Source organism: Paroedura picta, chromosome 17 (assembly GCF_049243985.1).
Source record: "Paroedura picta isolate Pp20150507F chromosome 17, Ppicta_v3.0, whole genome shotgun sequence".
Taxonomy (NCBI): Eukaryota; Metazoa; Chordata; class Lepidosauria; order Squamata; family Gekkonidae; genus Paroedura; species Paroedura picta.
Window position 1 is genome coordinate 7,339,412 of NC_135385.1, and position 27,942 is coordinate 7,367,353.

Sequence of the window (27,942 nt, forward strand, 5' to 3'; positions counted from 1 at the left end):
CATCAACAGTCTGGTTTAGAACAATACAAAAGGAACTTGCTTAGTTAACATCGTAGTTCTCACACACCCTTTTCAATCCTATGGAAGTGAAACAGATAGCAAACAAACCCCATTTCAGAAAAATGGAAAAATAAAACAATTCTTTGTTTACCTGATGAAGAATTACGGAACTGGCTGTCACCAGAGGCCGATTGGCTTTGAGCTTTATTTACCTGCAAAATTCTGGATTTTGACTTGAATAAGTTACAAGGAACAAGATCTGATAAAAAGAGTTAGATTCATTGCCTCAAGCAAAGAATGGTTGGCTTGTTTAACCGCCTGGAGATTGGTAACCCTAGCATCAGACCACGTATTCCCAGGGGGCAAAGTTGGTTCCGGCAGGGCCAAACTCCGTCCATCGCTCTAAGATGCCCCAACTGCACCCCGAGGCTTCCAGGCAGAGCGTTAACCGGCCCTCCTTCCTCCCTCTTCAATTGCAGCCTCCGGGCCACCTGCCAGAAGGTGATCGCTCACAAGATGTTTGACCACGTCGTCCTGGTTTTCATCTTCCTGAACTGCATCACCATCGCCCTGGAGCGGCCGGACATCGACCCCAACAGTACGGTGAGCCCCACGGAGTTCCCCCCAAAATGGACGACTGGTTGGGAAAGGTTGGGTTGGAGGCGAAGAGGCTGCCCCGTTGCTCTCAGTCCGAGATAACAATCAGCCATGGAGTGCGGGGGAATTGGGTCAGAACCACGGCCTTTTGGGGAGAGGGGATCTAACCCTTTTCCACATCAGCCTCCTGTATACAGCGGGTCTGAAGTACATGGAGATGCTCTGGGTCCCAATAGACTATCTATCTATCTATCTATCTATCTATCTATCTATCTATCTATCTATCTATCTATCTATCTATCTATCTATCTATCTATCTATCTATCTATCTATCTATCTATCTATCTATCTATCTATCTATCTATCTATCTATCCATCTATCCATCTATCCATCTATCCATCTATCCATCTATCCATCTATCCACCCACCCACCCACCCACTTTTTAGCAGAGTGTGGGACCCCCAGCTCCTATCAGGGTAATCAAACTGAATCTGAAGAAGCAAGCCGTGACTCCCGAGAGCTCTTTGCCTCCCCTAAATCATGTAGTATTTCAGTATTTCAGGTGCAGCTTGCCTTTTGCTCGTTCCTACTGCCCAGCTTGGACCAAGAGTGGCTTCAGGCCCCCCATCACGTGCTCCTGCTGGCCCGTTTCAAGCCATCCCCCCGCTCTCTCTCTCTCTCTCTTCCAGGAGCGGATCTTCCTGAGCGTCTCCAACTACATCTTCACCGCCATCTTTGTCGTCGAGATGATGGTGAAGGTAAGCAAAGCGCTTCCGTGAGGCGTGACTCCAGGGAACCACGGGGGAGGCTGGGTGCCTGCCCTAACGCCGGCTTCTCCCCCTGCCTTTAGGTCGTCGCTCTGGGCTTTTTCTCCGGGAAACACACCTACCTCCAGAGCAGCTGGAATGTGCTGGACGGCATCCTCGTCTTCGTCTCCGTCATCGACATCATCGTCTCCATGGCGTCTGCGGGCGGAGCCAAGATCCTGGGCATCCTCCGTGTCCTCAGGCTCCTGCGCACCTTGAGGCCTTTAAGGTACTGGCCGTGCTCTGCCACACCTGGGTGGGACTGGGGGCCACGGCTCTCCTCTCACAAGGGTGGGAAACTGAGGGCGCCCGCCGATGCAGGGAAAAGGGACCCCGAATAGAGTTGTGGTGATTTCCCAGTCCTCCTCCGCATGCAGCCCGCTGGGTGACGTTGGGCCAGTGACAGTTCTCTCAGAGGTTTTCTCGCACAGCAGTTCTCTCAGAGCTCTCTCAGCCCCAGCGACCTCGCAGGGTGTCTGTTGTGGAGAGAGGAAGGGGAGGCAATTGTAAGCTGCTTGGAGACTCCTTTGGGTAGTGAAAAGCAGAGTTTTGTACTTTTATTCTTCTCATTCTCCTAAATATTTTTTTCTGGAAAAAGACACTCTCTTCCCCTTCAGAGGTCCCGCAAGCAAATTTGGCCTCTGTTGCTGCACACAACGTTCAGTTTCATGCCAGTTTTGAAGAACAGCAGAAGGCACAATGGGTTGCTATTTAGTTGTTCATTTCAGCCGCTTATACGCTGTCTCATCACCAGCAGAGAACAAGAGATCGGGCAATTGCCATAAGCGGGGAAAAAAACAACAAGAGCCAGAACGACCACACAAAAAGTAGCTGTTAACGGCAGGATGTGTTTAGCAGCAAGGGGGCTGAGTGTATAAGCGGCATCTTCTGAACAAGTCAAAGAACCCGTCACAGATCAATGCTTGCAATCCCGAGACAATAAAAACATCTTTCTAATCATTCCAACGGTTGGCCTGCCTTAGAACCACTAGATTGATGCCCAGAGCCCCTTACAAGATTTCCAGGGTATAAGCCTTCAAGAATCAAAGCTCAGGTAGCCTGCCCCTGACAAAGGGAGCTTTGCTTCTCAAAGGCGTCTGCTCCCAAATTCTCATTGGTCTCTAATGAGCTAATTGAAGCTAGCTATTTCTGCAACAGACTCTCCTAACCCAGATAGCCCAGGCAAGGCAGATCCTGTCAAATCTCAGAAACTGACCCTGACTAACATTTGGATGGGAGACCGCCAAGAATTTGGGTAGCAGTAACTCCAAGGCGCACTCAGGGTCACGTTCCAGAGACAGGCAATAGCAAAACACCTCTGAACATCTCCCGCCTGGCTGCCGGACAATCCTTGGATCTCCTGCCAACACGACACGCACCGTACAATCAATCAATCAATCAATCAATCAATAAATCAGTACAACAGGCTTCTCTCGGTCTCTGGCCTGATCGTTTGAGTTTTTAGAGGCTCCATCCAGCCCCTTGGCACCTTGGGTAGCTCTTTTAAGATAGGTGGACACTATCCCCTTGCTTTCTCCACTCGAGGGCAGCCCCGGTTTAAGAGCGTTCCAGTTCTCCGTTGGAGAGCCATTTGCTAAACTCTGCTTGTCAAACCTGCTGGCTCTCGCGCGCCGGCTGGTTTTGGGGCCGGGGTACTTCTCAGCCCCTCTGCGGTTTACCTTCTCGAACAGAAGCCGTTTGACTACGGGGCAGGGTGGGGGCTCGCAATCCTGCCCAGGCACTTCTGGACACACCTGACAAGGCAGCTGAAAGGAGACCCTCGCACGCAATTAACTTTCCAAGGCTTGGAGGAAGGTTGAGCTCATTCGCAGCAGGGAACGTGATTGTCCTGGCACCGCGAGCAAGATAAATGCGCCGTCCTCCCCGTGCTTCTGTCGGAATGTTCTGTATCGGGCAGCCGCTCATCAGCTCAACGACGAGCGCATAGCCAAGTGCAGAGCCAAGCGCTTAGCCGTTCCAGAAGCAGCCCGCTTCCCTGCCCTTCCCCCCAGGAAGGGTCGGCCTGGAGCCCATTTGCATCTGAACCAAAATAATCCGAGAGAACTCCGCGCATCTGCAGACATTTGGCGTTCGGTACCACCGAACAGCGATTTAGCTTCTCTGCAAGAAGTCGGACGATGCTTTCATCTGGTGGAATAACAGACCATAGTAAGATTGCTGCTGTTGTTTCCTTTATGAAACATCCGTCTGAATGAACGGTACAAATCTAGAGACTCCGAAATGGTTCAGAATCTCAAGGGATCCCTTCTGGGCCAGACTAGTGGCCCACCTAAACTGGCATCTTCTTGGCCAAACAGATGTCCCCAGAAATATTACAAGCAGGGGAACAGACACCCATGCACCCCCTTGACAACAAGAATAAGAATTAGTTTCTATATCTCTACCCAAAGGAGTCTCAAAGGGGCTTATAAAGCCTCCCTTTCCTCTCCCCACAACAGACACACTGTGAGGTGGGTGAGGCTGGGAGAGCTCTGATATCACTGCTCGGTCAGAACAGCCCTATCAGGGCTGTGACAAGCCCAAGGTCACCCATCTGGCTGCATGTGGAGAAGCAAGGAATCAATCCCAGCTCACCAGATTGGAAGCTGGCACTCTTGACCACGACACCATGCTGACTCTGATTAAATACAATTCCCTGGTATTTAGAGGTACACTGTCCATGCAAGTTCTGTGTAGCCAAAAAAAGGTTAATTCCCATTCATTCCCAGAGCCACTTGGAAGGGCAGTATGAAAACCTAAATCAATAAATAATAAATACATTTACGGAACTCTCCTCCGTGAATTCCTCTTGGCCCTTTGGAAAGAATTATTATTCATTTCAATAGTCATGCTTTTCTTCCTAGTGGGGGGACCCAGACCAGCGTCGTTCTCGCCTCCCTGATTTCATCCTCACAGCAACTTTGGGGTATAAATCAGGCCAAGAGAGAGCGACAGGCCCCAAATCACCCAGCAAGCATTGGTAGTGCAACGAGGATTCGAACGTGAGTCTCCCAGATCCTGTCCCGACACACTAACCACTAGACCGGGCTGCTTCTTAGCCACAGGCCGCTATCTGCCTATGCTGTTGCCATGTAAACAGTGTCTTTCATACGTTCCCTATGAACTGTGCCAAGAAAGATGAGGCTTTTTGTTGTTGTTCTTCGTGGGCCTGCTGTCCGTCAACTTAATTGGGTGACCAGGCATTCCTGCGCTATGGGAGAGAAAAACAAATTCCTCTCCATCCACTTCTCCGTTTTTCAGGGGATCGCTTGGCTGCTGCAAGTGAAACGAAGGTTTTCATCTGAGGGGTTATCAGGGGTTACCTCCCGAGTGGTCTCTCTGCTCTTCCGCATTTCAAGCAACGGTCCCTTATTTTATTTACTCTAGAAATAATCAAAAAAGAAGAAAGGTGCCATACCTGCAAAAGGAAAAAAAATAAATGTACTATATTGCGAGGACCGCAAATTCCCATAAAGGGCTGTTATCGTCCCGCCCACAGGGAGAATAATCTGGGACACCTCCGAGTCTCTATGGGGGCTTTGCGTTTTGTGTCCCCCAACGTGGTTTTGTTCTTCTCCCTCCCACGCAGAGTTATTAGCAGAGCACCGGGGCTGAAACTCGTGGTAGAAACGCTGATCTCCTCCCTACGGCCGATCGGCAACATTGTGCTCATTTGCTGTGCGTTCTTCATCATTTTCGGCATCTTGGGAGTGCAGGTAACGCTCTCGCGCCCTGTTCCACTCGGCTACACAGGTGTGTCAGGGGACCCCTCGTTCCGAAATGGTTTTAATCTCTCCCCCTCCCCTTCCCCTTCAATCCAGCTCTTCAAAGGGAAATTCTACTACTGCGAAGGGACCGACATCCGGAACATCTCCACGAAAAAGGACTGCACCCACGCCCACTACCGATGGGTCCGGCGGAAGTACAACTTTGACAATTTGGGGCAGGTAAAGACAGAAGCCAACGTTCAGGAGAGCAGGTTCTTCCTCTACGAGGACTCACTCGGTGTCCATTTGTGTTTGTGAACAAAACTTCTGGGTTTCAGCCTTGCCCTTCTTTTCATGTGTACGTGTACCGTTAGAGCCACCATCTTACTGAGCTGGGGGAGAATCACGTTTTTAAAAAAACAGTTGTGATCCTGCTCTGCAGAGGAAGTGGTGTCACAGGCGCTAGCCAATTGGTACCTGTCATAGCTTGTGCTCCTGTCATTTATTTATTTATCCCCTAAATTTATATTCTGCTGTGTCTCAAGTGACCCAGGCTGCAAGACACTCCCTTTCACATATTTCAAATGCATACATTGGGGAGGCAGCAATAGTGCTTCCAAATTTGAAATAGTTCCCTCCTTCACCCCCAAATTCTCTTCCCGGCTTTGGACAGCTCTGAGCAGAGCGAATCAGCGGCACTTTCCAAGCCTGCCGACTTGATTTCCTCTCCGTTGCCAGCAACAGCTTCTAATTTCCCATCGCATTTCTGACTGGCTCTCCCCCTTCGTCTCTGCTCCTCGTCTCCACAAGAGGCTCCGAAGGGACCTCTCTTTTGCATGCTGATCGGAGAGCAGGTCGGGAAGGAACTCCTGCCATTAGCCCCGGGCCCGGCTGGGAAATTGGAAGTGGCATCCCAGGACAGAGAGCAGCTTCCAGAGCAGCTCAGCTGGGACCCGAGAGAGGCAGGAAGTGAGTTGTGAAGGGCCCCCGCCAGTAACATGGCGCTAATCGAAGGGGTGGAGCAGGAGCCACGACCTGGTTTCAAGAAAGCCAGTGGGAAGGACTGCAAAGACAGCAAAGCGGGATTGGGCTGCCCACGCAGAAAGCACGAAGGATGATTAATTAGCAGGCACAGCAGGGGGTCTTTCTCCTTAGTGTCAGGACCTGACTCAGTTGCAATGCCGGGACACCCCCTACTTCAAGGAGCACACCAAGCTACCAGGACACCTGAACATATGCAGAGTGCATATCCAGTCTTCATGCAATCCAAGAACAGGGGACGATGAGAAAGCACCATTTGGCTGGGATGGGCCCCAGACCCTCTCCCGCAAGCCGTCCCGCATGGAGTTAATATAGCAAGTTAAGGGTGGGTTTTGTTCCCATTCACTGTTCTTGCGGACGTTTTGCCCGGTGGTTTGTAAGATTCTGGTCTAAAGATATTGAGGGGCCCTGCTCTAACCACTAGACCGCACTGGCTTTCTGTTGTTATGATTTATCTATCTCTTCTGGCGTCCCTGGGCTTCTGCATCGGTTGCAGGTCTATCCTCCCTGTTTTTGTGTGTGTGCGTCACAGTTTGGATGACTATCAGGACGTTTTGCCTTCACAGGCCCTGATGTCTCTGTTCGTTCTCTCCTCCAAAGATGGCTGGGTGAACATCATGTATGACGGCCTGGATGCGGTGGGCATCGACCAGCAGGTAGAAGCGAAAACTCCCAAAGGTTACCTTGGGGGGAGGGGCTTAAGCGGAGCGATTAAAAGAGCAGCGGACTCTAATCTTGAGAACTGGGTTTGATTCCCCACTCCTTCACATGCAACCAGTTGGGCAACCTTGAGCTAGGCACAGTTCTCTTAGAGCTGTACTCACAGAGCAGTTCTCTCAGAGCTCTCTCAGCCCCACCGAGTTCCCAGGGTTTCTGTTGTAGAGACAGGATGAGAAAGGTGTTTGTAAGCCGCTTTGGATAGTGAATGACCGGATACAAAAAATCTTCTTCTACATCTAAAGAGTTTAGTCGCATCGACATGTCCGTAATTTGGTGACTGACAACATGGCCTAGCTCCGTTGGGGAGCATTGAATTGGAGGGGTTGTGAAAATTCCCGGAGGCTGTCTCTCTTAAAAAACGCGCATTCATGCGCAAGCTGTAAGAGGCAGCCCTCTGCATTTCTGATCCCATTCGGCCAGGAACTCCATGGCGCCACCTAAAATCATGCCGCTATCTGACAGCAAGTGATTTGGTAGGACGTGAACACAGTCGTCCATGGCAGAGTACAAGCTGAGGGAAAACAAATATTCCTGTTCAGGAAGAACAGCTATAAGAACGGAGCTTGTGTCATGTTAGCCCACTGAGCTATTAGCTGCAATACCATCCTCTGACCAGCCGTGGGGGTGGCAGCAGAGAGCAAGCCCCAAACACCCCTCCTCTGGCAAAATTACCCTGTGGGTATGTGTAGTGCCTCGCTCTCAATTACTTGGTCTGGCTTGCTCTCAATTACATGGACACCTGGATCATTGCCCGGACAACAGCCAGATCCAGGCCCTGTCTCTGCAATTCTCTAAAGGTTATGAGCATCACCCCCCAGCCCAGGTTTTCAACCCCATTTCCCTCCAAGCTCATTCTTCAACCGGTGACACTTGCATACACAGCAGCTCTCGGGTCCCGGGTTCGAAACCCCAGGGGTGTTTTTGCCGCGTCGGTCGGCTCCGCTGTGCTCTCCCCAATTCATCCCCCTTTTTTCTCTCTCTGCCTGTCCCCGCTCCCCTCCCGCCTCCGTCGCCAGCCCAGCCAGAACCACAACCCGTGGATGCTGCTCTACTTCATCTCCTTCCTCCTGATCGTCAGCTTCTTCGTGCTCAACATGTTCGTCGGGGTGGTGGTGGAGAACTTCCACAAGTGCCGGCAGCACCAGGAGGCCGAGGAGGCGCGCCGGCGGGAGGAGAAGCGTCTCCGTCGGCTGGAGAAAAAGCGTAGGAGTAAGGAGATATACATGTCCGGTCGGTAGACGGTGGTACCCTTCACTATCTTTCTGAGCCTTGCCTGCTTCCAAAGCGAGAGGTTTCTTTGGGATCCTTCTCGTCGCTTCCTTTTTGGTTTGCTTTGGTTTTGAGCCATGGGCGAAGGAGATTTTATCGTCTCGGACCTTCTGGAGATGCTTTAAGAGTCAGAGGCAACGGGTTTTCTCCTGCCACAGACTTAGCTGAAGGGTTGCGGGGCATCCAGTGAAGGTTAAAATGCAGGGAGGAGCTTCAATGTCTTTAAGGGAATATGACCACCAAAATGTCAGCCTAAAAAGATGGTGGAATCTAGAAACATTCAGGGTAAAAGGCTGATGGAGGTCTTTCTGGGATACTTCAGTGAAAGGGAGGACATCTACGCTGCAGTCTTTATGCCAGTTTCATTCATTTTACTAAGGGGGCTGGAGAAGCGTCCCAGAATTCTCAGCACCCTGCAGGTTCTTGCCTTGAAGGACCCAGAGCTATCTTTCAGAGGGCCGCCATGTTTTCAGGGGATGAGCTTTCGAGAGCCAAAGCTCGTTAGCCTGTAAGTTCGAACGGGTCTCCACTCTAGCTATCGAAGTGGTAAATATGCGGGCCACACTTGTTTGGCGACTGGGCATGGCCTGATGGTACGAGGGTGTAGAGGTGGGGACACAGCCCAGCCATCAAACTCAGCCATGGGGTTTTCAGTTAAGCGGTCAAAGCTCGAGGGTGTTAAAAAAGCCTTCGACTGCCTGAGATCTTGACCCGGAGAGCTTCCGCCGGTCAGAAGAGACGGAGTAGTTTCCTAGAAGGTCTCGTTCCTGGGAGCTAAGCCTTGAGCAGAGCACAGGTGGACGGCCAGCCTCGGCAGGTGACGCCAAGGTCCTTGGAGGGAGAGCTGGGTTTCGGATTAATCCATAGACCCCTGGAAACCAGTAGGGGAGATCTAAGTAGGCTGGGTTCTGTATGAATCTGGGGATAGAGACCGTGATTATGTCAAGTGCCGGTGGGGTGGTTGAGCACACCCCCAAGAGCCCAGGAGGAGCCCAACAAATAGCCAATGGGCTCCCTAGACGAAGGCACATGACCCCGATTTCTCTTACGTATGCAGATGGTTCCCAACGGGATTTAAAGCATCGCCAAGATTTTGAAAGATATGCTGACGGGGTCTTCATTAGATCTTTTTTTTTTTTCCAAACCAGATATTCAGTAGTGGTCTTTATTTTTAAGAGAAAAGAGAGAGAGAGGGGTATCTTGGCGCATGCATGGCCCTCCCGCATGCCACGCAATTGCTGCATGAGAAAAAAATGACAGCATGGGAGGAGTGGGGTGCTCCCATTTTGGGGGCTGAGGGGGGAGCTGCCTGCTAGAAGAGATGCATATTCAGTGAGTGCCCCAGGGAATCTTTGCTCCTGGGCACTGCGAAACAGTCTCGGAGGTTTGGAAACCAAATCCCTGCCTATCAAGCAGTGGGAGGGAAACGGACAACAAGACAGGACGAGGGGATACAAAAGGGAGAGGAGTGACAAGTGTCCATGGCGGGTTGTGAGACACAGCTGGCTGGCTGCACGTGTCTCTGAAAGAGCCAAGCCAGCAAGAGTTCAAGAGATCTCTAATAGATCCTGGGGGCGGGGGGGGGATCTGTGCTGCAGACCCATGCCCACACTGTGCATGACCCCCAGGTGTACAGTTTCAAGCAGCTGCTGAGAACGGACATGGGTCAGGCAGAGAGGCTGGAGAAAAACGCACCATCTGGGGACCCGCTGGTAGATCCTCAGCCTTGCCTGCGCTGTGGCCCTCAAACCAGCTTGAAAGTGTTTCCCTCGGTCCAACGAACCCCCGTGAAGCTGCAGTTTGGGGAGGCCAGCCACCTTCCGCCTTCAGTTCCCAGGACTTTGGGGGAGGAGAAAATCGCTGTGATCCCGCGAAAACAAAACAAACAGACGGCGAAGGCAAGCCCCCGATGCATTGTCTCTTGGCTCGCATGCTCCCTCCCAGACCTTTCCCTGACACCGTCCAAGTTGACACAGAGCCTCATTTCCTCTGCAAATCCTTGAGAACTGGCTCCATCCTTTCTCCTTAGGGACCAGGGTCTCAAGGCAGCTGCATGGAGGGTGGGGAGTTCATGGGCATGGGGTGAATCCCGAGTCAATCATGGCAGGAACGTCAAAGGACCAAAATAATGCCCCGGCGTTGAAGTCCAATAATGGGCAGGTGAGATTATGACAGCTCTCTCTTCCGGGAAGGGTTTTTACCCCCTCCCCACAAATCTGGTGGTTTCTTAGGCTCACTTAGAAATCAGCTTTTAAAAGGCAGACTCAGAAAGATATGCGACGCGGCCAGTGCTCTGTGGGTGTCCAGCCGTGGGGCCAGCCGTGGGTCTGGGGAGGGCCTGACTTGGGTTCCGGGGTGCCTCTTGCCCGCACCTGTCCACACGTTGGCTGGAAGGGGGAAGGTGGTCGCCTCCTTGGGGTCATCTTCGAGTCCTGTGGGGGTCTCTGGAGCAAGGGGGGGACGTTTGTGTTTGTGATGCTTTTGTTTGTCCCCAAGAGGAGCTGTGTGCTGGTCTCACGTCTAGTAACCCTATTTGAGTCAGGGGTGTGAGGTTTTGAGAGCCAAATGTCCCCTTGTATCTGGCAGAGAGAGCTTTGACTCTCAAAAGCTTAGACTTAGACCAGGTCAAACTGTGGCCCTCCAGATGCCCATGGACTACAATTCCCATGAGCCCCTGCCGGGCAGGGGCTCATGGGAATTGTAGTCCATGGGCATCTGGAGGGCCACAGTTTGACCCCCCCTGACCTAGACTTTAGATTGAGGCTCCTGGTTATGGGGCCTGGACTGTCATGAATCAAGGGGTGGGAGGCAGCATAACTGGGAGACATGTGCAGGGCCAAGTGTTTCTCACATGCGTCTGTGTCTCAGCTTCCGTGCCTTGAGCCTGCCTCGCCACAGCAGAGCCATCCCCCCCCAGTTGCCAGCACCCTTTTGCAAGCGCCGCTGTGCCACCTGGTGCATGAATAGCATCTCTTCTAGCGGACATTGCATGGGTTTAACAGCATGACTCATGACCTGTGTGCTTGCATGCATCTTGAGACGCCGTGTGGTCGCTGCCGTGTATGTTGTCTCTGAGTTCCAGGGCCCCCTGCAGCCTTATACTGCCGGGCTAAAAATCTTCCCATCTTCAGAGCCCACGTGAAATGCTACTCTGGCTTTCTAGGGAGCTCCACAACTAATTGTCTCACCACACCTGGCTCCAGCACCGCCGGCCACTCCCAGTCTCATGCCCAGCCCACTTTTCGTTCTTCACTGTCTTCTGGCTTTCCGGAGCTTTACCTGTGCGTTTGACTTTGTGGTGTCGTTTGAGGGAGGGCAACAGGGCCCAGCTTCCTCTGATTCTCTCCCCCCAAAATGTCCTAGATTTAGGGGCCTCTGTGTTGTGGTTGTTGCATTTCGAACGATGTCGGGGAGATCTGAACACAGATCTCATAGCACCGTGTCTGTTCAGAGTCTGACTGCACTGACTTCATCAGCTTCTCGCAGCCCTGGTTTGTGTACCTGGCAAACCGGGGTTGTCCCATATTTCCCAGAATCCCTTGTAATGTGCAGGGATTCCATAGCGGACGAAAGCACCCAGAAGGAGTTTGTTCGAAGTTACAAATTTCAGAAGCGAATTTCCATCCCGCTTCTCTTCTCAGAGACGTCCTGATGCCCACATGTAAACGGCGACTCCTTTATTCTGGATTTCTCTGCGAAACTCGCCTGCTGCAGGAGAAAATTGTGCAGATCCCACACGTACAACTGCACCCTAGCGCCTACATTTTAAAAATCCATCGAGGCAGGTGGATTAGGGCAACACTGTTTGGTTGTGAACCTCCTTAAGAGACTCCTGGAGCATAATGCTCAGCCTGCCCATTCAGGAGGAAAGTGTTTGCTCCTTGGTTAGCTTTCAAAATATTTGGCAGATGGAAATGTGGGTGACGCTGGTCAGAAGGCTCTTTAAAACATCTGCTCTAACCGGCAAGCGGGGAGGGAATGAACAGCAGAAGGGTGAGAGGTCAGCCTTGTTTCCTTTTGATCGGACTTCTTCGGCTGGTACATTCTGATCCGGCCACGTTTGCCTCAATGGTGCAATGTCTGCTGGAAAGCACGGGGAAGGTCGCAGGCCCCGAAAGCAGAAGCCAGCAAACAGATGCAGCACCCTAAAAGGGTTTGTGTCTTGCACCCCCACTTTTTGAAACTCTGAACTCTCTCTTGGTTTATTCCCGGGATTCACTAAGGGGAATTGCTGAGGCAAGATTTGGTTCAGGCTGCGATGTACAGGCAAGTTTGTGGGAATGGGTTGAGCCTCCACAGGCAGAGGTCCTCTACCTCGGAGTGTCAGATGCTGGGAATCAACAGGTCATCACCTTTGTTCCCGGCTTGCCTTTGGGGTACCCGTCTGCTCTATGTTGGAGGCAAAGTTCTAAACCAAAAGAGAGCCAGCGCGGTGTTGCGGTTAAGAGCAGCGGCTTCTAACCTGGAGAAATAAGTTTGATTCACCACTTCTGCAACCAGTTAGATAACCTTGGGCTTGTTGCAGATCGGTCAGAGCTCTTTCAGTCCCAGCTACTTCACAGGGTGTCTTTTGGGGGCAGAGGAAGAGAAAGCGATAGTAGGCTGCTTTGAGTCTCCAACTCGTCGTCTTCTTCTCCTTCTCCTTCTCCTTCTCCTTCTCCTTCTCCTCCTCCTCCTCCTCCTCCTCCTCCTCCTCCTCCTTCTCCTTCTCCTTCTTCACAAAATGGCCGGCGTTTGTCTCTGAAGCCCTCCCCAGTTTCATTTCCCTGTCAAGCTTTGCGCCCTCCCATTTCTCCAAAACCTCCCACCGCGTGCCCAAAGAGGAGGGTGACCCATCACGTGGGCCCCTTCAAGGACCTACCTCCCGAAATCCACAAGGCTGGCTCCACCAGCATGCAGACCCCCCCAGTCTCACAAGAAACGGGTATCGCTAAACGTCACGTTTCGTTTCCCACCCCGCCCTCCTTTCCACAGAAGCCCAGAAGCGGCCGTACTACGCAGATTACTCACCGGTGCGGAAGTACATCCACACCCTCTGCACAAGTCACTACTTGGATCTGTTCATCACCTTTATCATTGGGGTCAACGTCATCACAATGTCCATGGAGCACTTCAACCAGCCCAAGGTAAGGAGCATACAGCTTCCGGCGCTGGGGAACAGACCCCACGCCTCCCTCGAGGGGTACGAGTTTGATCCCGGGCATTGCTTTCGGAAAGGATCCAAAAAAAGCACGCGGGTACAAGGGCCGGTCAGAAATAACAAGCTAAGTCTAAATAAAAGAAATGAAAATGCCAAGATTAACGAGCAGATGCATTCGCAGTGCAAGGGACCTCCTGGGCCATCTAGTCCAACCCCCTGCATTGTGCAAGACTCATCCACTGTAACCTGCCACCCCCTTGAACCTTCCCAGAAGGTACCCTTGCCTGTATCTCAGACCTTCCCATGTTGAGGATGTCACCCAGAGAGAACTTGCTTGGGGTCTCCCTAACCCGTTGGTAGATTAGATGAGTAAATGTTTGCAGAGCCTTTTAGCTGGTGGCCCCACGTCTATGGCAGAACTCCCCCTAGAGAGCCCTGCCTGGGAACTTCTTTATCCAGTTTCTGTTGCCAATCATTCATCTCGGTCCAAGTGTTTCCTTTTCATTTGGCTGCCAAAGCTTGGTATCGCGCATCAAAGTGCCTGTTGAGGCCAGAGGTTCAAATAGACACTGGCATTTTATCTTTTTATCTGAGCGGGGTCTGTTTCCTCCACTGCCCCTTCGCTTTTCCGCGAATTTAGAAGGCGATTCGTAAATTATTTAAGCCACTCGACAGATGTTGGGAGCCTCCTGTTCTGCCTGGCGGATATTTCTGTTTGCAACATAAATGCAGTCCAAGCTGGGATGTGACACACAACAGGGGGAATTCCTCGGGGGCCCGGCATTTTGTGTCGGATCCGGTTTCGTCTGCTCGAGGTCAGGAAACGCTGCTCTCTGGCTAGGTGTATTACGGAGGAAGCAGGCATTTAACAGTTGGGAAACCGTGCCTAACACCTCCCTTTGAATCCTTACAGTCGTTGGACGAAGCGCTAAAATACTGCAACTACATATTCACTTTTGTGTTCGTGGTGGAAGCCGTATTGAAGCTGGTGGCTTTTGGATTTCGGAGATTCTTCAAAGACAGGTTAGATCACTGCTCCGGGTGTGTGGGTTTCTTGTCAAGGTGATTTTGGGTACAATCGTCCCCAGTCATTTCCAGCCTGCAGGGACGGTTGGAATTCTGATGTCGGGCACAGGGACAAAATGGCTGCCACAGGAGGCGGAGCCAGCTGCAAAATGGCATCAACAACACAGAACAGAGGCTTGTACTGGAACCCACCACCATGGTAGCCATTTTTGATAAGGCCTAATCAATGGCTAAGTAACCATGTTCTGATTGGCCCCTCCCTTTCCATGGTAGCCATTATGAGATGAGCCCCTCCTAACTGCATGGTAACCATTTTGTGGTCAGCCCCACCTGATGCCCTGGTAGCTTGTTGGGGATTAGCTCCTCCTCCTGAGTTGGTACCCATATTCTGGTTGGCTCCTCCCCCTTGTTCTTGGTAGCCATTTTGTGCTTGGCCACTCTCCCTGACTTGGTAGCCATTTTGTGCTTGAACACTCCCCCTTTCTTGGTAGCCATTTTGTGCTTGGCCACTCCCCCTGCCTTAGTACACATTTTGTGCTTGGCTCCTCCCCCTTTCTTGGTAGCCATTTTGTGATTGGCTCCTCCACCTGTCTTGGTAGCCATTTTGTGCTTGGCTCCATCCCCTATTTCTTGGTAGCCATTTTGTGATTTGCTCCTTCCCCTTCCTTGGTAGCCATTTGGTGCTTGGCCCCTCCCCCTTCCTTGGTAGCCATTTTGAGTTTAGCCACTACCCTTGCCTTGGTGGCCATTTTGTGCTTGGCCCCTCCCCCTTCTTCTTGGTAGCCATTTTGTGATTGGCTCCTCCTGCTGTTTTGATAGCCATTTTATGATTTGCTCCTTCCCCTTCCTTGATGGCCATTTTGTGCTTGGCCCCTCCCCCTACTTGGTAGCCATTTTGTGATTGGCTCCTCCGGCAGTTTTGGTAGCCATTTTGTGTTTGGCTCCTCCCCCTTCCTTGGTAGCCAGTTTGTGATTTGCTCCTCCCCCTTCTCGGTAGCCATATTCTGGATGGCTCCTCCCCCTTATTCTTGGTAGCCATTTTGTGCTTGGCCACACCCCCTGACTTGGTAGCCATTGTGTGCTTGAACACTCCTCTTGCATTGGTAGCCATTCTGTGATTTGCTCCTCCCCTTCCTTGGTGGCCATTTTGTGCTTAGCTCCTCAAACTGTTTTGGTAGCCATTTTGTGCTTGGCTCCTCCCTCTTCCTTGGTAGCCATTTTGTTATTTGCTCCTCCCCCAACCTTGGAAGCCATTTTGTGATTGGCCACTTCCCCTTCCATGGGAGCCATGTTGTGCTTGGCTCCTCCCCCTTCTTTTTGGTAGACATTTTGTGCTTGGCTCCTCAATCTGCCTTGGTAGCCATTTTGTGCATTGCCCCTCCCCCTTCTTCTTGGTAGCCATTTTGGGCTTAGCTCCTCCAGCTGTTTTGGTAGCCATTTTGTGCTTGGCTCCTCCGCCTGTCTTGGTAGCCATTTTGTGCTTGGCTCCACCCCCTATTTCTTGGTAGCCATTTTGTGATTTGCTCCTTCCCGTTCCATGGTAGCCATTTGGTGCTTGGCCCCTCCCCCTTCCTTGGTAGCCATTTTGAGTTTAGCCAGTCCCCATGCCTTGGTAGCCATTTTGTGATTTGCTCCTCCTGCTGTTTTGGTAGCCATATTGTGATTTGCTCCTCCCCTTCCTTGGTGGCCATTTTGTATTTGGCCCCTCCCCCTTCTTGGTAGCCATTTTATGATTGGCTCCTCCTGCTGATTTGGTAGCCATTTTGTGATTTGCTCCTTCCCCTTCCTTGGTGGCCATTTTGTACTTGGCCCCTCCCCCTTCTTGGTAGCCATTTTGAGTTTAGCCACTCCCCTTGCCTTGGTAGCCATTTTGTGATTTGCTCCTCCCCATACTTGGTGGCCATTTTGTGCTTGGCCCCTCCTCCTTCTTCTTGGTAGCCATTTTGTGATTGGCTCCTCCTGCTGTTTTGGTAGCCATTTTGTGTTTGGCTCCTCCCCCTTCTTGGTAGCCAGTTTGTGATCTGCTCCTCCCCCTTCTTGGAAGCCATTATGTGATTGGCTCCTCCTGCTGCTTTGGTAGCCATTTTGTGTTTGGCTCCTCCCCCTTCCATGGTGGCCATTTTGTGCTTGGCCCCTCCCCCTTCTTGGTAGCCATTTTGTGATTGGCTCCTCCTGCTGTTTTGGTAGCCATTTTGTGATTTCCTCCTTCCTCTTCCTTGGTGGCCATTTTGTGCTTGGCCCCTCCCCCTTCTTGGTAGCCATTTTGTGCTTGGCTCCTCCTACTGTTTTGTTAGCCATTTTGTGATTTGCTCCCTTCCCCTTCCTTGGTGGCTATTTTGTGCTTGGCCCCTCCCCCTTCTTGGTAGCCATTTTGTGATTGACTCCTCATGATGTTTTGGTAGCCATTTTGTGATTTCCTCCTTCCCCTTCCTTTGTGGCCATTTTGTGCTTTGCCCCTCCCCCTTCTTGGTAGCCATTTTGTGATTGACTCCTCCTGATGTTTTGGTAGCCATTTTGTGATTTCCTCCTTCACCTTCCTTGGTGGCCATTTTGTGCTTGGCCACTCCCCCTTCTTGGTAGCCATTTTGTGCTTGGCTCCTCCTGCTGTTTTGGTAGCCATTTTGTGATTTGCTCCCTTCCCCTTCCTTGGTGGCCATTTTGTGCTTGGCCCCTCCCCCTTCTTGGTAGCCATTTTGTGATTGACTCCTCCTGCTGTTTTGGTAGCCATTTTGTGATTTGCTCCTCCTGCTGTTTTGGTAGCCATTTTGTGATTTGCTCCTTCCCCTTCCTTGGTGGCCATTTTGTACTTGGCCCCTCCCCCTTCTTGGTAGCCATTTTAAGTTTAGCCACTCCCCTTGCCTTGGTAGCCATTTTGTGATTTGCTCCTCCCCTTACTTGGTGGCCATTTTGTGCTTGGCCCCTCCTCCTCCTTCTTGGTAGCCATTTTGTGATTGGCTCCTCCTGCTGTTTTGGTAGCCATTTTGTGTTTGGCTCCTCCCCCTTCCTTGGTAGCCAGTTTGTGATTTGCTCCTCCTTCTTCTTGGGAGCCATTTTGTGATTGGCTCCTCCTGCTGTTTTGGTAGCCATTTTGTGTTTGGCTCCTCCCCCTTCTTGGTAGCCAGTATGTGATTTGCTCCTCCCCCTTCTTGGAAGCCATTATGTGATTGGCTCCTCCTGCTGCTTTGGTAGCCATTTTGTGTTTGGCTCCTCCCCCTTCCATGGTGGCCATTTTGTGCTTGGCCCCTCCCCCTTCTTGGTAGCCATTTTGTGATTGGCTCCTCCTGCTGTTTTGGTAGCCATTTTGTGATTTCCTCATTCCCCTTCCTTGGTGGCCATTTTGTGCTTGGCCCCTCCCCCTTCTTGGTAGCCATTTTGTGCTTGGCTCCTCCTACTGTTTTGGTAGCCATTTTGTGATTTGCTCCCTTCCCCTTCCTTGGTGGCCATTTTGTGCTTGGCCCCTCCCCCTTCTTGGTTGCCATTTTGTGATTGACTCCTCATGATGTTTTGGTAGCCATTTTGTGATTTCCTCCTTCCCCTTCCTTTGTGGCCATTTTGTGCTTTGCCCCTCCCCCTTCTTGGTAGCCATTTTGTGATTGACTCCTACTGATGTTTTGGTAGCCATTTTGTGATTTGCTCCCTTCCCCTTCCTTGGTGGCCATTTTGTGCTTGGCCCCTCCCCCTTCTTGGTAGCCATTTTGTGCTTGGCTCCTCCTGCTGTTTTGGTAGCCATTTTGTGATTTGCTCCCTATCCCTTCCTTGGTGGCCATTTTGTGCTTGGCCCCTCCCCCTTCTTGGTAGCCATTTTGTGATTAACTCCTCCTGCTATTTTGGTAGCCATTTTGTCTTTGGCTCCTACCCCCTTTCTTGGTGGCCATTTTGTGCTTGGCCCCTCCCCCTTCTTGGTAGCCATTTTGTGATTGGCTCCTCCTGCTGTTTTGGTAGCCATTTTGTGATTTCCTCCTTCCCCTTCCTTGGTGGCCATTTTGTGCTTGGCCCCTCCCCCTTCTTGGTAGCCATTTTGTGCTTGGCTCCTCCTGCTGTTTTGGTAGCCATTTTGTGATTTGCTCCCTTCCCCTTCCTTGGTGGCCATTTTGTGCTTTGCCCCTCCCCCTTCTTGGTAGCCATTTTGTGATTGACTCCTCCTGATGTTTTGGTAGCCATTTTGTGATTTCCTCCTTCCCCTTCCTTGGTGGCCATTTTGTGCTTGGCCCCTCCCCCTTCTTGGTAGCCATTTTGTGCTTGGCTCCTCCTGCTGTTTTGTTAGCCATTTTGTGATTTGCTCCCTTCCCCTTCCTTGGTGGCCATTTTGTGCTTGGCCCCTCCCACTTCTTGGTAGCCATTTTGTGATTGACTCCTCCTGCTGTTTTGGTAGCCATTTTGTCTTTGGCTCCTACCCCCTTCCTTGGTGGCCATTTTGTGCTTGACCCCTCCCCCTTCTTGGTAGCCATTTTGTGATTGGCTCCTCCTGCTGTTTTGGTAGCCATTTTGTGATTTGCTCCCTTCCCCTTCCTTGGTGGCCATTTTGTGCTTGGCCCCTCCCCCTTCTTGGTAGCCATTTTGTGATAGACTCCTCCTGCTGTTTTGGTAGCCATTTTGTCTTTGGCTCCTACCCCCTTCCTTGGTGGCCATTTTGTGCTTGGCCCCTCCCCCTTCTTGGTAGCCATTTTGTGATTGGCTCCTCCTGCTGTTTTGGTAGCCATTTTGTGATTTCCTCCTTCCCCTTCCTTGGTGGCCATTTTGTGCTTGGCCCCTCCCCCTTCTTGGTAGCCATTTTGTGCTTGGCTCCTCCTTCTGTTTTGGTAGCCATTTTGTGATTTGCTCCCTTCCCCTTCCTTGGTGGCCATTTTGTACTTGGCCCCTCCCCCTTCTTGGTAGCCATTTTGTGATTGACTCCTCCTGATGTTTTGGTAGCCATTTTGTGATTTCCTCCTTCCCCTTCCTTGGTGGCCATTTTGTGCTTGGCCCCTCCCCCTTCTTGGTAGCCATTTTGTGCTTGGCTCCTCCTGCTGTTTTGGTAGCCATTTTGTGATTTGCTCCCTTCCCCTTCCTTGGTGGCCATTTTGTGCTTGGCCCCTCCCCCTTCTTGGTAGCCATTTTGTGATTGACTCCTCCTGCTGTTTTGGTAGCCATTTTGTCTTTGGCTCCTACCCCCTTCCTTGGTGGCCATTTTGTGCTTGGCCCCTCCCCCTTCTTGGTAGCCATTTTGAGTTTAGCCACACCCCTTGCCTTGGTAGCCATTTTGTGATTTGCTCCCTTCCCCTTCCTTGGTGGCCATTTTGTGCTTGGCCACTCCTCCTTCTTCTTGGTAGCCATTTTGTGATTGGCTCCTCCTGCTGTTTTGGTAGCCATTTTGTGTTTGGCTCCTCCCCCTTCCTTGGTAGCCAGTTTGTGATTTGCTCCCCCCCCTTCTTGGTAGCCATTTTGTGATTGGCTCCTCCTGCTGTTTTGGTAGACATTTTGTGTTTGGCTCCTCCCCCTTCCATGGTGGCCATTTTGTGCTTGGCCCCTCCCCCTACTTGGCAGCCATTTTGTGATTGACTCCTCCTGATGTTTTGGTAGCCATTTTGTGATTTCCTCCTTCCCCTTCCTTGGTGGCCATTTTGTGCTTGGCCCCTCCCCCTTCTTGGTAGCCATTTTGTGCTTGGCTCCTCCTGCTGTTTTGGTAGCCATTTTGTGATTTGCTCCCTTCCCCTTCCTTGGTGGCCATTTTGTGCTTGGCCCCTCCCCCTTCTTGGTAGCCATTTTGTGATTGACTCCTCCTGCTGTTTTGGTAGCCATTTTGTCTTTGGCTCCTACCCCCTTCCTTGGTGGCCATTTTGTGCTTGGCCCCTCCCCCTTCTTGGTAGCCATTTTGTGATTGGCTCCTCCAGCTGTTTTGGTAGCCATTTTGTGATTCTCTCCTTCCCCTTCCTTGGTGGCCATTTTGTGCTTGGCTACTCCCCCTTCCTTGGTGGCCATTTTGTGCTTGGCTCCTCCTGCTGTTTTGGTAACCATTTTGTGTTTGACTCCTCCCTCTTCCTTGGTAGCCATTTTGTTATTTGCTCCTCCCTCTTCCTTGGTAGCCATTTTGTGATTGGCTCCTCCTGCTATTTTGGTAGCCATTTTGTGTTTGGCTCCTCCCCCTTACTCGGTAGCCATTTTGTGCTTGGCTCCTCCTGCTGTTTTGGTAGCCATTTTGTGATTTGCTCCCTTCCCCTTCCTTGGTGGCCATTTTGTGCTTGGCCCCTCCCCCTTCTTGGTAGCCATTTTGTGATTGACTCCTGCTGTTTTGGTAGCCATTTTGTCTTTGGCTCCTACCCCCTTCCTTGGTGGCCATTTTGTGCTTGGCCCCTCCCCCTTCTTGGTAGCCATTTTGTGCTTGGCCCCTCCCACTTCTTGGTAGCCATTTTGTGATTGACTCCTCCTGCTGTTTTGGTAGCCATTTTGTCTTTGGCTCCTACCCCCTTCCTTGGTGGCCATTTTGTGCTTGACCCCTCCCCCTTCTTGGTAGCCATTTTGTGATTGGCTCCTCCTGCTGTTTTGGTAGCCATTTTGTGATTTGCTCCCTTCCCCTTCCTTGGTGGCCATTTTGTGCTTGGCCCCTCCCCCTTCTTGGTAGCCATTTTGTGATAGACTCCTCCTGCTGTTTTGGTAGCCATTTTGTCTTTGGCTCCTACCCTCTTCCTTGGTGGCCATTTTGTGCTTGGCCCCTCCCCCTTCTTGGTAGCCATTTTGTGATTGGCTCCTCCTGCTGTTTTGGTAGCCATTTTGTGATTTCCTCCTTCCCCTTCCTTGGTGGCCATTTTGTGCTTGGCCCCTCCCCCTTCTTGGTAGCCATTTTGTGCTTGGCTCCTCCTGCTGTTTTGGTAGCCATTTTGTGATTTGCTCCCTTCCCCTTCCTTGGTGGCCATTTTGTACTTGGCCCCTCCCCCTTCTTGGTAGCCATTTTGTGATTGACTCCTCCTGATGTTTTGGTAGCCATTTTGTGATTTCCTCCTTCCCCTTCCTTGGTGGCCATTTTGTGCTTGGCCCCTCCCCCTTCTTGGTAGCCATTTTGTGCTTGGCTCCTCCTGCTGTTTTGGTAGCCATTTTGTGATTTCCTCCCTTCCCCTTCCTTGGTGGCCATTTTGTGCTTGGCCCCTCCCCCTTCTTGGTAGCCATTTTGTGATTGACTCCTCCTGCTGTTTTGGTAGCCATTTTGTCTTTGGCTCCTACCCCCTTCCTTGGTGGCCATTTTGTGCTTGGCCCCTCCCCCTTCTTGGTAGCCATTTTGAGTTTAGCCACTCCCCTTGCCTTGGTAGCCATTTTGTGATTTGCTCCCTTCCCCTTCCTTGGTGGCCATTTTGTGCTTGGCCCCTCCTCCTTCTTCTTGGTAGCCATTTTGTGATTGGCTCCTCCTGCTGTTTTGGTAGCCATTTTGTGTTTGGCTCCTCCCCCTTCCTTGGTAGCCAGTTTGTGATTTGCTCCCCCCCCTTCTTGGTAGTCATTTTGTGATTGGCTCCTCCTGCTGTTTTGGTAGACATTTTGTGCTTGGCCCCTCCCCCTTCTTGGTAGCCATTTTGTGATTGGCTCCTCCTGCTGTTTTGGTAGCCATTTTGTGATTTCCTCCTTCCCCTTCCTTGGTGGCCATTTTGTGCTTGGCCCCTCCCCCTTCTTGGTAGCCATTTTGTGCTTGGCTCCTCCTGCTGTTTTGGTAGCCATTTTGTGATTTGCTCCCTTCCCCTTCCTTGGTGGCCATTTTGTGCTTGGCCCCTCCCCCTTCTTGGCAGCCATTTTGTGATTGACTCCTCCTGATGTTTTGGTAGCCATTTTGTGATTTCCTCCTTCCCCTTCCTTGGTGGCCATTTTGTGCTTGGCCCCTCCCCCTTCTTGGTAGCCATTTTGTGCTTGGCTCCTCCTGCTGTTTTGGTAGCCATTTTGTGATTTGCTCCCTTCCCCTTCCTTGGTGGCCATTTTGTGCTTGGCCCCTCCCCCTTCTTGGTAGCCATTTTGTGATTGACTCCTCCTGCTGTTTTGGTAGCCATTTTGTCTTTGGCTCCTACCCCCTTCCTTGGTGGCCATTTTGTGCTTGGCCCCTCCCCCTTCTTGGTAGCCATTTTGTGATTGGCTCCTCCAGCTGTTTTGGTAGCCATTTTGTGATTCTCTCCTTCCCCTTCCTTGGTGGCCATTTTGTGCTTGGCTCCTCCTGCTGTTTTGGTAACCATTTTGTGTTTGACTCCTCCCTCTTCCTTGGTAGCCATTTTGTTATTTGCTCCTCCCTCTTCCTTGGTAGCCATTTTGTGATTGGCTCCTCCTGCTATTTTGGTAGCCATTTTGTGTTTGGCTCCTCCCCCTTACTCGGTAGCCATTTTGTGCTTGGCTCCTCCTGCTGTTTTGGTAGCCATTTTGTGATTTGCTCCCTTCCCCTTCCTTGGTGGCCATTTTGTGCTTGGCCCCTCCCCCTTCTTGGTAGCCATTTTGTGATTGACTCCTGCTGTTTTGGTAGCCATTTTGTCTTTGGCTCCTACCCCCTTCCTTGGTGGCCATTTTGTGCTTGGCCCCTCCCCCTTCTTGGTAGCCATTTTGTGATTGGCTCCTCCTGCTATTTTGGTAGCCATTTTGTGTTTGGCTCCTCCCCCTTACTCGGTAGCCATTTTGTGCTTGGCTCCTCCTGCTGTTTTGGTAGCCATTTTGTGATTTGCTCCCTTCCCCTTCCTTGGTGGCCATTTTGTGCTTGGCCCCTCCCCCTTCTTGGTAGCCATTTTGTGATTGACTCCTGCTGTTTTGGTAGCCATTTTGTCTTTGGCTCCTACCCCCTTCCTTGGTGGCCATTTTGTGCTTGGCCCCTCCCCCTTCTTGGTAGCCATTTTGTGATTGGCTCCTCCTGCTGTTTTGGTAGCCATTTTGTGATTTCCTCCTTCCCCTTCCTTGGTAGCCATTTTGTGCTTGGCCCCTCCCCCTTCTTTCTGGTAGACATTTTGTGCTTGGCTCCTCAATCTGCCTTGGTAGCCATTTTGTGCATGGCCCCTCCCCCTTCTTCTTGGTAGCCATTTTGTGCTTCGCTCCTCCAGCTGTTTTGGTAGCCATTTTGTGATTTGCTCCTTCCCCTTCCTTGGTATCCATTTTGAGTTTAGCCACTCCCCTTGCCTTGGTAGCCATTTTGTGATTTGCTCCTCCTTTTCCTTGGTGGCCATTTTGTACTTGGCCCCTCTTCCTTCTTCTTGGTAGCCATTTTGTGATTGGCTCCTCCTGCTGTTTTGGTAGCCATTTTGTGATTTGCTCCTTCCCCTTCCTTGGTGGCCCTGTTTGTGGCTGGCCTCTCCCAGCAGTGATTTGTGTCTGTTCTCTAGTGGGGACTCTGTGCATTTTCTACTGGGAAATGTTTGTTGCCCACCACGAAATGCTGGCGGTTCATGATGGGCTAGAATTTTAATAATTTAGTGATTACTTAATTAATGGCAGCCGTCGGCCACTCACACTCCCAAAATGTTTCCCCGTAGTCGGATCTGACACCATGTATTTCGGCCATCTTCCCCCGAGGTCAGCCGGCGTCAGCCCCCCTTCCAGCTCCTCTGAGGAGTTCAGCATGGCATAGAGGGGTCTCCCTGTCTCCCTTCTGCCCAGTGACCCCCCCCCCCCGTTCAGCAGCTATGTCTGTGGGCTTCTGACCTCCATCTCCTACCGGCTCTATGCCCTTAAGAGAGGGCATGCATGGCACAATCCATCTCCAACATGGACAGAGGACAGAAGAAAATGAAGGCACCATGTTTGTCTGCCTGGCTCCTCCTAACTTGGTGCTCTCTCTGCTTCCTGTATTTCCTTGGTCAGGTGGAACCAGCTGGATCTGGCCATTGTCTTGTTGTCCATCATGGGAATCACCTTGGAGGAGATAGAGATGAACGCTGCCCTCCCCATCAACCCAACGATCATCCGCATCATGCGTGTGCTCCGAATCGCGAGAGGTGAGCAGAGCAACTGGCTGCGCGGAGGTCTGTGGCCGTCGGAACGGGGCCCCGTCTCTCTTGGAAATGGCATGCAGCCAGAGATTTAAAGCAGGCCCCTTTGGCACCCATGGTGCGCTACAATTTTAAGCTTGGTAACAAGAGAAAGAAATTTTATGTACAAAAGGAGGAGCTGGGGAAGGGGGGCTTAGCCCACTTTTCTCTACCCGAAGGAGTCTCAGGGCGGCTTGCAAACACCTACCCTTCCTCTCCCCACAACAGACATCCTGTTAGTTAGGTGAGGCTGAGAGAGCTCTAAGAGAACTGTGCCTAGCTGAAGATCACCCAGCTGGCTGCAGGTGGAGGAGAGGAGGAGTGGGAAATCAAGCCCAGCCTCCCCTCTTAACCACAATACCACGCTGGCTCTCAAAGCGCATATCCAGGTGGCTGCATTTAACGACGTCGGCTCCTTTTGTTGCAGGCTCACAGGTAGACCGCCTCTGAGCCTGGATGCTCCATTGTTCACTGACTCCGGTCTGCTCTCCCTTCTAGTACTGAAGCTGCTCAAGATGGCAACGGGGATGCGGGCCCTGCTGGACACGGTGGTCCAAGCTCTGCCCCAGGTAAGCCCAGGGATCGACTTCTTTGGGGGGGGGTATATTCTTTGGCATTCCACCCCGTTGAGACCCCTCCCTCCCCAGATCCCACCCTCCCCACGTCCCAACCCCAAATCTCCAGGAGTTTCCAAAACGGAATTTGACAACTCCCACCACAACGCATTCAGGTTGGGGACCGTCTAGAAAACTGAACACGCACACGGGTGTTTCAAAGTTCACTCCTGAGGGGTAAAACAGCAAATGTAATTGCGTTTCCCGGAGAACACCTTTCCCAAGCTGTGTTCAAAACAGAGAAGAAGAAGAAGAAGAAGAAGAAGAAGAAGAAGAAGAAGAAGAAGAAGAAGAGTTGGTTCTTATATGCCACTTTTCCCTACCCGAAGGAGGCTCAAAGCGGCTTACAGTCGCCTTCCCATTCCTCTCCCCACAACAGACACCCTGTGGGGTGGGTGAGGCTGAGAGAGCCCTGATATCACTGCTCGGTCAGAACAGTTTTATCAGTGCCGTGGCGAGCCCAAGGTCACCCAGCTGGCTGCACGTGGGGGAGTGCAGAATCGAACCCAGCTCAACAGATTAGAAGGCCACACTCCTAACCACTACACCAAACTGGCTCTCCGTCGTTTAGAGGAATGAGCCCGAAGTGGCACCCAGGTGGGTGAGCAGGATCGATGGCCGCCGGGCAGATGGGTGGCTGGGAGAAGGGTTTGAGGACTCTCCTCGGGCATAAATGAAAGGCAGAAGGAAGGGGGATTGGATCGGGGGTGCCGGAGAGCAGATGTTTTCCACGGCAAAAGAATACCAGGAAAGGACTCACTGTTCTCGGTTTCTGCCCACCTGAACTTGAATTTGCTGTTGACAAATGCTAGCTCTCATTTTTAACATCTCTAAACTGGGAGGGACTGATTGCACACCCACCCTCCAAGACGGGAAGGATGCAAAAGATGGGGCTTGGTAGTCTGGACTCCCCCCCCCCTTTATTTATTTTTTATTTTATTTTATTAGATTTTTATACGGCCCTTCCACACGGCTCAAGGCGGTTTACATATAACATCGCAGGGGGATACATGGAACGATCTAACATATAACACAGTCAAAAATAACATCAACAATAATCCAACTTTGCATCCAAAAGAACACTGCCTAGATTTGGTGGGAGCTGCACAGAATGTCCAAGGCATACAAGTGGGGATTTTTTGAAAACTTTACAAGCAACAGTTGCCGAAATGCAAATTCCACTTAATAGAGCCAGTTAAGAGCAGCCGTCTCTGAGCTGGAGAAGCGGGTCCGATTCCCCACTCCTCCTCCACATGCAGCCAGTGGGTCTGTCCCAGTTCTCTTAGAGCTCTTCTTGCAGAGCAGTTCTCTCAGAGCTCTCCAGCCCCGCCTGCCTCACAGGGTGTCTGTTGTGGGGAAAGGAAGAGAAAGGTGTTTGCAAGCTGCATTGAGACTCCTTCGGGTAGCAAAAAGCGGGGTATAAAAACCAACTCTTTTTCTTTTCTCCTGGTGTGACAACCAGCATTGTGCAGGTGTTGTGTGTGTGTGTGTGGGGGGGGGGGATGGAAGAAACTTGAAGGGGGAGAAACATTTGTGAACCAGTACTGTCAAGGAATGGGTTGTTCCTGGAGATTTGGGAGGGTGGGGTTGGGAAGGGGTGGACCTCCGCCCTCCAAAGCATCCAATTCCTTCGGGGGTCCGGTCTCCGTAGTCGGGACTTCCGCTGTAACCCCAGGCTCCCCGCCGACTCCTGAAGGGTGTCCCCGCAGGGCAGAGACCCCCGCCCACTTGCAGCCAGTTCTGATATTCTCTTCCGACTTCTTCTTTCCCAGGTAGGCAACCTGGGTCTGCTCTTCATGCTTCTCTTTTTCATCTACGCCGCCCTGGGAGTGGAGCTATTCGGGAAACTAGGTGAGCCTCTTTCTCTCCGTCGCCCTCCTCCGGCCACCCTAGCGGGAGTCCTCCGTTTCTCACACGGTGGGCTGTGAGCGTCCGCCAGCTTTCCTTTCCCTGGAACGGCTGATTTACTCGCCCTTTTCCTGACAATTTTAAAATAAGACTCTGGGTTACAAAGCTGAGCGTATTAAGATCTGGGAGACCTTGATTCAGATGCCCACTCTACTGTGGCCACTCACTTTGGAGACTTTGGGCCCATCACAAGCTCTCAAGACTAAGCTCACAGCTCAAGACCGGGGGCCGTGTTAGCCTGTCCAGAGCCGCTGGAAAAAGCAAGGGTCCGGTAGCGCCTCAGAGACCGACAAAATCTGCGAGGGGCTGAGGGTCTTACGTCCTTAGGATCAGGTTCCTGCCTCTGCCTTTGTGGTTGTTTTCGCGGGGTCAGCACATTGCCGTTGGCCAAAAATGCCCCGGTTTCTTCTTGAATTCCACCTCCGCCGTGTTTCTCCCCCAGACTGCAGTGAGGACAATCCCTGCGAGGGCCTCAGCCGCCACGCGACCTTCAACAATTTCGGCATGGCGTTCCTCACCCTCTTCCGGGTGTCGACAGGAGATAACTGGAATGGCATCATGAAGGTAAATTCACACACACGCACACACAGTCTGGGTATGTAGAAACGGACGAGGATTTGAGGCTCTCGCTTTCTCTGGGACGGAGATAACAGTGATTCAGTTTTAGCGCTTTCTCGAGATGTAAAAAAACAAGAAGGCACTGGGACGTTTTTGTACTATGAAGCCTCCCTGTAGAAAGGCAGTGTACCTGTGAAGATGTCATTGGGGGAAAGAAGAGAGGTCGTTCTTCTGTGGCCTGTTTGCATGCTTCAGGGTGGCCCAGTGGTGTGATTCTGGCTATTAAAATCCGCAAAATCTGTGGTATGCATGCTTCAACGGCATATGAAGAATATCCTGCAGGGGGCATTGGAGGAGATGTAGATTTAGCATAGTTAGATTAAGAAATCATCTACTCCTGTATCCTGATTGGCTTTTGGAGACTTCCTGCTCCTTTGAGGCCACTTCCTCCCTGCTTGCCTCCAGAACAGACAGAATAAATAATTGAAGACAGACAGGACTATCTCGCCTCTCTTTTTATGCAACGTTTGTTTGTCTCCTTAATAAAACTATTTTATTCTTGTAAGCATCTTGGTGCTCGGCCCTCTTGCGTACTTAAACT

The 27,942-nt window shown here is 51.5% G+C and overlaps 1 protein-coding gene across 3 annotated transcripts in view; it reads left to right on the forward strand.

The window, feature by feature from the left end:
- The window catches only part of CACNA1H (calcium voltage-gated channel subunit alpha1 H), a 211,315-nt gene that overhangs the window by 173,617 nt on the left and 9,756 nt on the right, over nt 1-27,942 (forward strand). For all 3 annotated transcript variants that reach the window (XM_077317197.1, XM_077317198.1, XM_077317199.1), the window contains 13 exons: nt 480-603; nt 1,289-1,357; nt 1,450-1,634; nt 4,995-5,121; nt 5,227-5,352; nt 6,720-6,809; nt 7,890-8,103; nt 13,117-13,268; nt 14,196-14,305; nt 24,095-24,228; nt 24,760-24,830; nt 26,648-26,726; nt 27,226-27,347. In XM_077317197.1, the coding sequence (XP_077173312.1) occupies nt 480-603; nt 1,289-1,357; nt 1,450-1,634; nt 4,995-5,121; nt 5,227-5,352; nt 6,720-6,809; nt 7,890-8,103; nt 13,117-13,268; nt 14,196-14,305; nt 24,095-24,228; nt 24,760-24,830; nt 26,648-26,726; nt 27,226-27,347 (1,603 nt within the window). The remainder of the gene's footprint in view (nt 1-479; nt 604-1,288; nt 1,358-1,449; nt 1,635-4,994; nt 5,122-5,226; nt 5,353-6,719; nt 6,810-7,889; nt 8,104-13,116; nt 13,269-14,195; nt 14,306-24,094; nt 24,229-24,759; nt 24,831-26,647; nt 26,727-27,225; nt 27,348-27,942) is intronic.